We start from the raw sequence: 13,961 nt of genomic DNA on the forward strand, positions 1-13,961 counted from the left end.
CTAGCATTATTCATCAACGTTTGAGCCTTACCAGGTTGTCTTAACAAAGAAAAAAAAAGGTTCACATGCCTCTGAGCACTATGGGACTTAATATCTATGGTCATCAGTCCCCTAGAACTTAGAACTACTTAAACCTAACTAACCTAAGGACAACACACAACGCCCAGCCATCACGAGGCAGAGAAAATCGAACCCGGGAACCCGGGCGCGGGAAGCGAGAACGCTACCGCACGACCACGAGATGCGGGCTTGTCTTAGCAGTAGCGACAAAGAAGATACAACTAAAATCGGCGCGTTTCATGACGGTGTCGTATGGTACGAGCCATGGCGTTGTGGAGATGTTGAACAGTCTACAGTTGCAGACGCTACAAATGGAGCGTACATTTCAAGAAGACTCGGACAGTCAGTTAGATCCTCCCATATACATCTACGGGAGTGATAACGATGAGGAAATGTAGAGAAATGCGAGTTCGAGCGGAGACTTAACGCAGTTCGTTCTAGAGACGTGACAGTCACGAAGGGGATAGGGGAGAGAGATGGGGGCGATAGTAATACCAGATGTACCCATTGCCACACATCTTACTGTCGCGCACTCTGCGACTTACCGGCACAAGTAAATGGGAGCAAATATTCGATACTTTTTTTTAGAACACGGAGCACTTTAATAATCGCATCATTCTTTCGATACTTACTCCGTGACGAAAGAAACGTTCTTGTATCAACATTTGTTACACTATCCAAATTAAACCAATGATTTATTGTTTTTCATCAGAACCTAATACTAAGACACCAGTCTCATCAGTTGTCACAGAATGCAATGAGGGTTTATTGAGAGACGAAGAAAAGGTATGGGTTAAACGGCCTGCCCTTCTGTAAAGTATCAAACTTCTTCTTCTGCCTATTAGAGGACACTTCTGCACCAAGTTCTATAGATCTAAATGTTAACCTATTGTAATATTATTGGGATTTCCGTAGTATGAAAGCTGTGAGTACCCTTGAAAAGGCGTTCACCTATCTTTATATTAAATGATCAACTTATGAGATGAGACCTATTCTTTGAAAGACATTTGTTTTATATAATTTACATAACTGTAAAGATGCGCATCTAGCGCGGACGCTAATACATCGACTGCGCAGTTAAATAAACATTGTAACAGAAGCTGAACTGACGTTCCCCTTCGATCTACATAAAAGATGACAGAAACAAACTTTTGTAAATCTTCAGATTTTAATGTACTTCTGCTTGTAATTTGAAAACATAAAGTAGGTCGACTTTAAGCTATAAAAGTGAGCGGTCTTGCCAGCGTGCAGACAACATTATTAATTAATAAAATTCGAGTACTTTATGTTCGATACTGTAAACTGGCGAGTTATTGTTATGATGGTGTTGAACGGTGCAAGAATTGTCTTTAACGAAGGAGAAAAGTAATGACTGTAATTTGTGACAAAAACGTGAACCAAGGAGACAGCACAGGGCAGGCTGAAATATGAGAGCACCATACAGTTAGAAAAGTACTTATGTAAGTTATATTGTTTATAAATAAGCCCTAATTTGCTAGTGAGAATTGTTTGAATATATTTAGTGTTTACCAGATTTCGTATTCTGTTCTTTTCCCTTTTTTAACCTCCATGCCATATTATTTTTATAAATGTCAAACAGCCTTTACTACAGCAGAGAATACTGCGGTATCCTGGTCGTGTACGGAAGGCCGCCCCTTGTCTTCTATACGCTGCCCCATTTATTAATGATTTCATTTGCAAATGCAGGTTCGAATCCTGCCTCGGGCATGGATGTGTGTGACGTCCTTAGGTTAGTTAGGTTTAATTAGTTCTAAGTTCTAGGGGACTAATGACCACAGCAGTTGAGTCCCATAGTGCTCAGAGCCATTTGAACCATTTTTTTTTTGCAAATGCAATTTTTATTTACCGTTCATTGTTAAAGGTCCCTTAGGTAATTATAAAATTCATACTGATTACGTAAAGAAATCCGGGTTGTTCTTTTCCAAATAATAGAAGTCTTTGCGTAATCAAAAACCAGCCTACTTCTGACAACAATCAGGAGCCGACCAGAAGACGGACGTCTTCGACCGCTTTCGTGTCTCCTGTGGCAAAGCTGTGCCAAACTGGGAACACGACATTCTAGTATGAAACACAGATTTAAATTGGAAAAAAATTCAAATATATTTAACCTAATAATAATAATATTTTTTTTTTGTATTATACTAGACTATCCACCTTATTCCAATCACAAAGCTGCATTGCATTACTAATCAATAAATGGAGATTTAACACATGACTGCTAGTTACCGCCAGTCCTCGACATGTTTGATGAAACCGCTCCTGTAGCGTTGAATGAAACAGTCTTCTCACCTTCAGAAACTTTGGAACTGTCCCGGTGTCACGACAACGCAACAGGCGTCGTACTATAAGATGATCGCCACGGAGAGGCGTCTAATCATAACACGAAGATGACCACACGTTATGATTGAGTATGGGTTAACTGAATTAAATGACCACGCAGCCATTGCTACTCTGTAAGATACAAGGTTTAACAACCTCCATTTTCAAGATCCAGCAACATCCAGGATGGGGGGGGGGGGGGGGGGGTGAGGCAGCGTGCAGTCACTCAAATACGTATTATGTGAGCAACAAAGTAGCCTAAATAAATGGGAGGAAGATTTATTAAATTTAATACGGCAGTTTTCAGCTCACGTTTTTTATTGTTTGTAGTGAAATATTTCAGTAAATCTTTCGTTCACTGTGCTTAATTTCGTAGACTGTTGCAGTGCTCGGTTGAATTTTCGGTTTTAGATAAGAAATTGTGAGAAGCTTTTGAGGTATTGGTTATAGTTGTGGTTTAGTAGTACTAACAAAAGTAGTTGCTTTCTCAGTAGAGAGCGCCATTCAACGTCACTATTGTTAGTTCTTCATATAGTTCTACATCTACATCTACATCTACATCCAACTACAAATGAAATAGTAAAAGTCTTAGCTTTTGTGAAGGAAGGAAGGATTATATTTGTCTGAGTGACATCTAATGAAGTGCTGAAATCTTGAGCTTATCTGACTGTTCTACACCTAAATCCATACTCCGTAAGCCACCTGACGGTATGTGGCGGAAGGTACCTCGAGGACCTCTATCGGTTCTCCCTTCTACTCCAGTCTCGTATTGTTCGTGGAAAGAAGGATTGTCGGTCTGCTTTTGTGTGGGCCCTAATCTCTCTGATTTTATCCTCATGGTCTCTTCGCGAGATATACGTAGGAGCGAGGAATATACTGCTTGACTCTTCGGTGAAGGTATGTTCTCGAAACTTTAACAAAAGCCCCTACCGAGCTACTGAGCGACTCTCCTGCAGAGTCTCCCACTGGAGTTTATCTATCATCTCCCTAACGCTTTCGCGGTTAGTGAATGATCCTGTAATGAAGCGTGCTGCTCTCCGTTGGATCTTCTCTATCTCTTCTATCAACCCTATCTGATACGGATCCCACACTACTGAGCAGTATTCAAGTAGTGGGCGAACAAGCGCACTGTAACCTACTTTCTTTGTTTTCGGACTGTATTTCCTTAGGATTCTTCCAATGAATCTCAGTCTGGCATCTGCTTTACCGACGATCAACTTTATATGATCATTCCATTATAAATCACTCCTAATGTGTGCTACCAGATAATTTATGGAATTAGCTGCTTCCAGTTGCTGACCTGCTATTTTGAAGCTAATTGGTAAGGGATCTATCTTTCTATGTATTCGCAGCACATTACACTTGTCTAGATTGAGATTTAATTGCCATTCCCTGCACCATGTGTCAATTCGCTGAAGATCCTCCTACAAAGTACAACTGTGAGATCCTCTCCTGGAAATGCAATTTGTAGCAGAAATTAGATGACAGAGATGCAGAAACGTAAGATCTGTGGCCTTCAGGTGCAGTTACAAGACGCAAAGGAGGAAACAGATAGGTTGAGAAGGGCGAAGGGCGCTAGGGAATGGGAAAGGGCAGTTGGTAAGAAGACAGCTAGGAGAAGGAGATATTCAGACAGTAGTACTTTGCTTATAACCAATAGATTTGACCAAATGTCAGAGTTGAGTGCCGAGGAGCCTCTTGCAGCAGCAGGTGTAGGAAACGTGTAGCAGTTCTCAGCAGTTAGGGAGCCTAGGTCAGCTGCAAATTGTAACAGAATGAGTAAGGCTCTGCTGCTAGGTAGTTCTCACGGCAGAGGTGTAGGCCAGCAGTTGCAGGAAGTGTTGGTAGTGAGTACCAGGTCACCAGCATTGTGAAGCCTAGAGCAGGGTTGACTCAAGTGACTGTTAACATAGGAGAGCTATGCAGGAATTTTACGATAGATGATCAGGTGGTGATTGTGGGTGGAGCTGGAAATACTCTTGATAGGGACGGGGAGTATGATGTAGATGGCGAACTGGTAAAGATAGCTATTCAAACTGGTGGCATTAAAGTGCATTTCTGGCAGCTGTTTCAGCGTGATGATCGACCTTATTTTAATGTTGCTTTTAAAGCGTGTTAACATGGGACTGGAGAAGGCGCTGATGGCGGAGGGCATCTCTGACATTACAGTGGTGCCAGTTAAGTCTATCAATAGATCCGGTTTCACTGGGTATGGCAGATACAAACGATCTGAAGCACTAGGAATATTCTGTTTTAACGGTGTCAGGTATTCAATGTTTTAATAATGGTTAGTCATCGTTACAGCTTGGTACAAGTTAAAGCAACGTTTAAATATCGATATTCCGAATTAACGATGCCAGTAACTAGTTTTGTTATCCAGGTTAATTATGGTTGACGTGCTTTTCAGAACTGTGAGGAGTGGGTTTTATGAATTCATTACTGAAAACAGAGTTTAATTATACACTACATTACACGTATATAGAAAAGATATGAAGAAATAGACAGAAAAAACCACTCAAATTAAAGGTAATATAGATGGAAAAATTATCAGTTCCAAAACTTCTGTTTTAAAGAAATTGAAATAATAAGTTTTTGGCATGTTCTGCTGTTAATGTACGTCTTTGAGCAGAGATCACTTCACAATATTTTTAAAACAGTCTTTCTGCAACGTGTCAGATCGTAACCGTTCAAGAAGTGGTATTCGTAAATGTCCTGAAAATTCTGGAGAAATTTGTTAAGTGTCTACAATTATTATTACTATTATTATTATTATTATTATTATAAAAGTCCAAAGTTCTAATATTTGTGCCAGTTCCGCGGTGGTCTCGCGGTTCTAGGCGCGCAGTCCGGAACCGCGCGACTGCTACGGTCGCAGGTTCGAATCCTGCCTCGGGCATGGATGTGTGTGATGTCCTTAGGTTAGTTAGGTTTAAGTAGTTCTAAGTTCTAGGGGGATGATGACCACAGATGTTAAGTCCCATAGTGCTCAGAGCCATTTGAACCATTTGTGCCAGTTGCACATTCGAGTGAGAGGATGCTACGAAAATAGACAGTTGGCAACTTTTTCTAAGAACTTCAAAGTAAATAACTGCAAATTTCGCTCTTATGGTATAAATACACTGAGACGACAAAAGTCATGTGGTACATACTAATAACGTGACGACCCTCCTTTAGCCCGGCGTAATGCAGCAACTGACGTCGCACGTGCTCAACAAAACTGTTGGAAGTCTGCTGCAGAAATATTGAGCCATACTTCTACAGCCGTCCGTAACTGTGAAAATTTTGCTGGCGCAGGATGTCGTACGCGAACTAATCTTTCGGTTGAGTACCATAAATATTAGATGGGATTCATGTCGGGTGATATGGATGGCCAAATCCTTCTCTCGAATTTTCCCGAATGTCCTTCAAACCAGTCGCGATCACATGTTGCCTAGTGACATGGCGCTTTCTCATCCATAAGAATTCCATCGTTGTTTCGGAACATGAAGCCCGTGAATGGTTGCAAATGGTCTTAGTTGGTTCAGTTGGACCAGACGACCCTTTCCATTCCATGTAAACAGAGCCCAAACCATTATGGGGCGATCACCAGCTTGCACGGAGTCTTCTTGACGACATGGGTCTCTCGGATTTCTGGGATATGGGCTACACCCGAACCTTACCATCAGCTCTTACCAACTGAAATCGGGACTCATCTGACCAGGACAGAGTCATGGAGCAGGAAACCAGAAACCTATCCAGGCAGATGGACTGATTGTTTAAAAGATTGTGAGAGGCCAACCCCGCCCCACCGCATGCTTACAACTGTTGGGATGCAATTATTAAGGAAGCACTTCAGATTGAATTAGCAAGTGTCCTTATAAAACGAGGAAGTTTTTGCTTAAATTCTCCTTAGAGTCCTTCTCTGCCACTCTCAAACAACTTAGGGACGGAGTTGATGCGCCGGCCCGGCTGACCGAGCGGTTCTAGGCGCTAAAGTCTCGACCCGCGCGACTGCTACGGTCGCAGGTTCGAATTCTGCCTCGGGCATGGATGTGTGTGGTATCCTTAGGTTAGTTAGGTATAAGTAGTTCTAAGTTCTAGGCGACTGATGACCTCAGAAGTTAAGTCACATAGTGCTCAGAGGCATTTGAATCAAGTTAAGTCCCATAGTGTTCAGAGCCATTTGAGCCATTTAGAGTTGATGCTACCAAACCCCGAAGGCCTTTTTGAACTTAGGAAGTCATTAACGTCAAAACAGTCCTCTTTACAAAGAGAAAACTATTTTATCTCCATGCTCTCTCTACGAGGTGCATTCAAGGTCTAAGGCCTCCGATTTTTTTTCTCCGGACTGGAAAGAGATAGAAACATGCGCATTGTTTTAAAATGAGGCCGCGTTCATTGTCAATACGTCCCAGAGATGGCAGCACCATACGGCAGATGGAATTTTACCGCCAGCGGCGAGAATGAGAACTGTTTTAAATACTTAAAATGGCGACGTTTTCCTTACTTGAACAGCGTGCAATCATTCGTTTTCTGAATTTGCGTGGTATGAAACCAATTGAAATTCGTCGACAGTTGAAGGAGACATGTGTTGATGGAGTAATGGATGTGTCGAAAGTACGTTCGTGGGTGCGACAATTTAATGAAGGCAGAACATCGTGTGACAACAAACCGAAACAACCTCAGCCTCGCACAAGCCGGTCTGACGACATGATCGAGAAAGTGGAGAGAATTGTTTTGGGGGATCGCCGAATGACTGTTGAACAGATCGCCTCCAGAGTGGGCATTTCTGTGGGTTCTGTGCACACAATCCTGCGTGACGACCTGAAAATGTGAAAAGTGTCAGCCAGGTGGGTGCCACGAATGCTGACGGACGACCACACGGCTGCCCGTGTGGCATGTTGCCAAGCAATGTTGACGCGCAACGACAGCATGAATGGGACTTTCTGACAATGGATGAGACGTGGATGCCATTTTTCAATCCAGAAACAAAGCGCCAGTCAGCTCAATGGAAGCACACAGATTCACCGCCACGAAAAAAACTTCGGGTAACCGCCAGTGCTGAAAAAATAATGGTGTCCATGTTCTGGGACAGCGCGGGCATAATCCTTACCCATTGCATCCCAAAGGGCACTACGGTAACAGATGCATCCTACGTTAATGTTTTGAAGAACGAATTCCTTCCTGCACTGCAACAAAAACGTCCGGGAAGGGCTGCGCTTGTGCTGTTTCACCAAGACAACGCACCCGCATATCGAGCTAACGTTACACAACAGTTTCTTCGTGATAACAACTTTGACCCCCCCATGAACCATGGACCTTGCCGTTGGTGGGGAGGCTTGCGTGCCTCAGTGATACAGATGGCCGTACCGTAGGTGCAACCACAACGGAGGGGTATCTGTTGAGAGGCCAGACAAACGTGTGGTTCCTGAAGAGGGGCAGCAGCCTTTTCAGTAGTTGCAGGGGCAACAGTCTGGATGATTGACTGATCTGGCCTTGCAACATTAACCAAAACGGCCTTGCTGTGCTGGTACTGCGAACGGCTGAAAGCAAGGGGAAACTACAGCCGTAATTTTTCCCGAGGACATGCAGCTTTACTGTATGATTAAATGATGATGGCATCCTCTTGGGTAAAATATTCCGGAGGTAAAATAGTCCCCCATTCGGATCTCCGGGCGGGGACTACTCAGGAGGATGTCGTTATCAGGAGGAAGAAAACTGGCGTTCTACGGATCGGAGCGTGGAATGTCAGATCCCTTAATCGGACAGGTAGGTTAGAAAATTTAAAAAGGGAAATGGATAGGTTAAAGTTAGATATAGTGGGAATTAGTGAAGTTCGGTGGCAGGAGGAACAAGACTTATGGTCAGGTGACTACAGGGTTATAAACACAAAATCAAATAGGGGTAATGCAGGAGTAGGTTTAATAATGAATAGGACAATAGGAATGCGGGTAAGCTACTACAAACAGCATAGTGAACGCATTATTGTGGCCAAGATAGATACGAAGCCCACAGCTACTACAGTAGTACAAGTTTATATGCCAACTAGCTCTGCAGATGAAGAAGAAATTGAAGAAATGTACGATGAAATAAAAGAAATTGTTCAGATAGTGAAGGGAGACGAAAATTTAATAGTAATGGGTGACTGGAATTCGAGTGTAGGAAAAGGGAGAGAAGGAAACATAGTAGGTGAATATGGATTGCGGCTAAGAAATGAAAGAGGAAGCCGCCTAGTAGAATTTTGCACAGAGCACAACATAATCATAGCCAACACTTGGTTTAAGAATCATGAAAGAAGGTTGTATACGTGGAAGAACCCTGGAGATACTAAAAGGTATCAAATAGATTATATAATGGTAAGACAGAGATTTAGGAACCAGGTTTTAAGTTGTAAGACATTTCCAGGGGCAGATGTGGACTCGGACCACAATCTATTGGTTATGACCTGTAGATTAAAACTGAAGAAACTGCAAAAATGTGGGAAATTAAGGAGGTGGGACCTGGATAAACTGAAAGAACCAGAGGTTGTACAGAGTTTCAGGGAGAGCATAAGGGGACAATTGACAGGAATAGGGGAAAGAAATACAGTAGAAGAAGAATGGGTAGCTCTGAGGGATGAAGTAGTGAAGGCAGCAGAGGATAAAGTAGGTAAAAAGACGAGGGCTGCTAGAAATCCTTGGGTAACAGAAGAAATATTGAATTTAATTGATGAAAGGAGAAAATATAAAAATGCAGTTAATGAAGCAGGCAAAAAGGAATACAGACGTCTCAAAAATGAGATCGACAGGAAGTGCAAAATGGCTAAACAGGGATGGCTAGAGGACAAATGTAAGGATGTAGCAGCTTATCTCACTAGGGGTAAGATAGATACTGCCTACAGGAAAATTAAAGAGACCTTTGGAGAGAAGAGAACCACGTGTATGAATATCAAGAGCTCAGATGGCAACCCAGTCCTAAGCAAAGAAGGGAAGGCAGAAAGGTGGAAGGAGTATATAGAAGGTTTATACAAGGGTGATGTACTTGAGGACAATATTATGGAAATGGAAGAGGATGTAGATGAAGACGAAATGGGAGATACGATACTGCGTGAAGAGTTTGACAGAGCACTGAAAGACCTGAGTCGAAACAAGGCCCCCGGAGTAGACAACATTCCATTAGAACTACTGACAGCCTTGGGAGAGCCAGTCATGACAAAACTCTACCAGCTGGTGAGCAAGATGTATGAGACAGGCAAAATACCCTCAGACTTCAAGAAGAATATAATAATTCCAATCCCAAAGAAAGCAGGTGCTGACAGATGTGAAAATTACCGAACTATCAGTTTAATAAGTCACAGCTGCAAAATACTAACCCGAATTCTTTACAGACGAATGGAAAAACTGGTAGATGCGGACCTCGGGGAGGATCAGTTTGGATTCCGTCGAAATGTTGGAACACGTGAGGCAATACTGACCTTACGACTTATCTTAGAAGAAAGATTAAGAAAAGGCAAACCTACGTTTCTAGCATTCGTAGATTTAGAGAAAGCTTTTGACAATGTTGACTGGAATACTCTTTTTCAAATTCTAAAGGTGGCAGGGGTAAAATACAGGGAGCGAAAGGCTATTTACAATTTGTACAGAAACCAGACGGCAGTCATAAAAGTCGAGGGGCATGAAAGGGAAGCAGTGGTTGGGAAAGGAGTGAGACAGGGTTGTAGCCTCTCCCCGATGTTATTCAATCTGTATATTGAGCAAGCAGTAAAGGAAACAAAAGAAAAATTTGGAGTAGGTATTAAAATTCATGGAGACGAAGTAAAAACTTTGAGGTTCGCCGATGACATTGTAATTCTGTCAGAGACGGCAAAGGACTTGGAAGAGCAGTTGAACGGAATGGACAGTGTCTTGAAAGGAGGATATAAGATGAACATCAACAAAAGCAAAACGAGGATAATGGAATGTAGTCAAATTAAATCGGGTGATGCTGAGGGAATTAGATTAGGAAATGAGACACTTAAAGTAGTAAAGGAGTTTTGCTATTTAGGAAGTAAAATAACTGATGATGGTCGAAGTAGAGAGGATATAAAATGTAGACTGGCAATGGCAAGGAAAGCGTTTCTGAAGAAGAGAAATTTGTTAACATCGAATATAGATTTATGTATCAGGAAGTCGTTTCTGAAAGTATTTGTTTGGAGTGTAGCCATGTATGGAACATGGACGATAACTAGTTTGGACAAGAAGAGAATAGAAGCTTTCGAAATGTGGTGCTACAGAAGAATACTGAAGATAAGGTGGATAGATCACGTAACTAATGAGGAGGTATTGAATAGGATTGGGGAGAAGAGAAGTTTGTGGCACAACTTGACTAGAAGAAGGGATCGGTTGGTAGGACATGTTTTGAGGCATCAAGGGATCACAAATTTAGCGTTGGAGGGCAGCGTGGAGGGTAAAAATCGTAGAGGGAGACCGAGAGATGAGTACACTAAGCAGATTCAGAAGGATGTAGGTTGCAGTAGGTACTGGGAGATGAAGCAGCTTGCACAGGATAGAGTAGCATGGAGAGCTGCATCAAACCAGTCTCAGGACTGAAGACAACAACAACAACAACAACAACAACAACTTTGAAGTGATTCCTCATGCTCCCTACTCACCTGACCTGGCTCCTAGTGACTTTTGGCATTTCCAACAATGAAAGACACTCTCCGTGGCCGCACATTCACCAGCTGTGCTGCTATTGTCTCAGCGATTTTCTTCCAGTGGTCGAAAGATACTCCTAAAGAATCCTTCGCCGCTGCCATGGAATCATGGCGTCAGCGTTGCAAAAAATGTGTACGTCTGCAGGGCGATTACGTCGAGAAGTAACGCCAGTGTCATCGATTTCGGGTGAGTATTTAATTAGAAAAAAATCGGAGGCCTTAGAACTTGAATGCACCTCGTACTGGCATCATCCTCATATACGGCGCAAATGTTCCTGATTGCCTCCGCTGCTGTCATCTCTCTATTGAACTCAAACAAAAGAATATGTCGGAAATGTTCCGAATTTTCCACTTGGCGCTCGGTCTTCTAGCGTCCACAATTCAACTCACTATCTCCAAATGACAAAAGGACAAAACACAAACTCAAATAGCAACAGTGAAATGACAGTCTATAAATAAACCCATAGAAACTGGAATATCAACATGCAGTGAACTTATGCACAAACCTAATACTTGAGCATTGCGCTATACCATAGGATAGAGTTATAGATTTATATGCGATTTTTAAAGAAATTGCAGGCAGAAGTGACACCATGGCATGATCTTCGTATGAGGTGGTATATGTTTTGAGACCGATACCTGGGGTCGTTGAGAACTTTGTTGAGCGCCTCCAAGACAGACTCCTTGGTCAACTTCAGTGTGTCCAGTTCGACAGCTGTACCCCTGGCCACGTTTCTGCGCAAGTTTGGGTACTGGTCCGCCATGAATGGGACACCAACTACGGGGACGCCATGGTACACCGCCTCCATGGTACTCAGCATCCCCCCATGGCTTATGAACACCTTCACATTGGGGTGCGCTGAAAATGAGAAACAGTTTAACATTGGCTTACATCGGGACATTCCAGTGGAACGACTGAGTTGGCTGGAAAGGATGCCGGAAAAAGATTTCAAATACGCTGACAAAAAAAGTCGCAACACCAAAAAAATAGATAATTTAATGAAATTCCTGAAATACATTCATCTAGGTAACATAGTTAAGAGACTAGCATGTTAATGTAAGCGCGAGATAAGCCATTGAGAAAGTGAAATGCTGGTACAGTAATATTCAGCGTAATGAGTACTGCCGATAAGGGATCTCAGCTCGATTCCATATTCCTAGACTTCCAGAAGGCTTTTGATACCGTTCCTCACAAGCGACTGTTAATCAAATTGCGTGCATATGGAGTATCGTCTCAGTTGTGTGACTGGATTCGTGATTCTCTCTCAGAGAGGTCACAGTTCGTAGTGATAGAGAGTAAATAATCGAGCAGAACAGAAGTGATATCTGGCGTTCCTCGTGGTAGTGTCATAGGCCCTCTGCTGTTCCTGATTTACATAAACGATCTAGGTGATAATCTGAGCAGCCCTCTTAGATTGTTTGCAGATGACGCTGTAATTTACCGTCTAGTAAAATCATCAGACGATCAGTTCCAATTACAAAATGACCTAGAGAGTATTTCTATGTGGTACGAAAAATGGCAGTTGGCACTAAACAAGGAAAAGTCGAGGTCATCCACATGGGTACCAAAGGAAATCCGATAAATTGTGGGTATACGATAAATCGCACAAATATAAGGGCTGCCAATTCGACTAAATACCTAGGAATTACAATTACGAGCAGCTTAAACTGGAAAGACCACGTACGAAACAAAGACTGCGCTTTCTCGGCAGTACACTTAGAAGATGTGACAAGCCCACTAAAGAGACAGTCTACATTATACTTGTCCGTCCTCTTCTGAAATATTGCTGCGCGGTGTGGGATCCTTACCAGGTATGGTTGACAGAGGACATTCAAAAAGTGCAAAGAAGGGCAGCTCGTTTCGTGTTAACGGGCAATAGGGGTGAGAGTGTCACTGATATGATAGGCGGGTTGGGGTAGCAGTCACTGAAACAAAGGCGGTTTTCTTTGCGGCGAGATCTGTTTACGAAATTTCAACCACCAACTTTCTATAATTGCCTAGGCTTCTGCGGCCAGAGTCAGTTGACATATAAGTTTCCCGGTTTAGTACCACGTCATAATGTAATGGAGAAAAACCAACTTTTCGGCCATGGTTGCAGCCGCCTTCTTCTGGGTCACCATTTGACTCAGAAGAAGGCCGCTACAACCGTGGCCAAAACGTTGGTTTTTCTCCAGCAGCAGTAGTTTTTACCTTATGACGCGGTACCAAACCCAGAAAACTTATGTCCACCAACTTTCTTTTCCGAATGCGAAAATATTTTGTTGACACCCACCTACGTAGGGAGAAATGATCATAAAAATAAAATAAGAGAAATCAGAGCTCGAACGGAAAGATTTAGGTGTTCCTTTTTACCACGCGCCATTCGAGAGTGGAATGGTAGAGAGGTAGTATGAAAACGGTTCGATGAACCCTCTGCCAGGCACGTCAGTGTGAATTGCAGAGTAAGCATGTAGATGTAGATGTAGAACTGCCAGAATGTCGAACGCAAGCATGGAAGCATGTAAACCTACATACACTGAGCTGTAGAGGTGCCAGATGTCAGTTGGTGGCATGGAGGTGCATGCTTCTTGCATTTGCGGGGTTGTCGTCCGATGATGTGCTCGATTGGAGACAGACCACGTGATGCAGCGGGCCAAGGCAACATGTCTACTCTCTGTAGAGCATGTTGGGTTTCAACTGCGGACCTAGACATCCAGCTGTAGCCCTCAGTGGTCCACAACCCCACAACAGGCCACAGCAGACCACCCACGCCACCGGTGCCCCACACTGAACCCAGGCGCAGGGTTATTGTGCGGTTCGGCCCCCAGTGGACCTCCCGTGAACGTCTCGTACCAGACGAGTCTAACCCCAAATGTTTCCGTGGTAGAGCAATTATGGTGTACGTGTGCGTGAAGACAGTGTTTGTGC

At 43.1% G+C, this 13,961-nt stretch overlaps 1 protein-coding gene across 1 annotated transcript in view; it reads right to left on the minus strand.

The window, feature by feature from the left end:
• LOC126292138 (UDP-glucosyltransferase 2-like) overlaps positions 1 to 13,961 on the minus strand; it is an 85,847-nt gene that overhangs the window by 24,508 nt on the left and 47,378 nt on the right. The window contains exon 4 of the mRNA XM_049985975.1: positions 11,693 to 11,912. Coding sequence (XP_049841932.1) covers positions 11,693 to 11,912 — 220 coding nt within the window. The remainder of the gene's footprint in view (positions 1 to 11,692; positions 11,913 to 13,961) is intronic.

This window comes from Schistocerca gregaria, chromosome 9, assembly GCF_023897955.1.
Source record: "Schistocerca gregaria isolate iqSchGreg1 chromosome 9, iqSchGreg1.2, whole genome shotgun sequence".
NCBI lineage: Eukaryota > Metazoa > Arthropoda > Insecta > Orthoptera > Acrididae > Schistocerca > Schistocerca gregaria.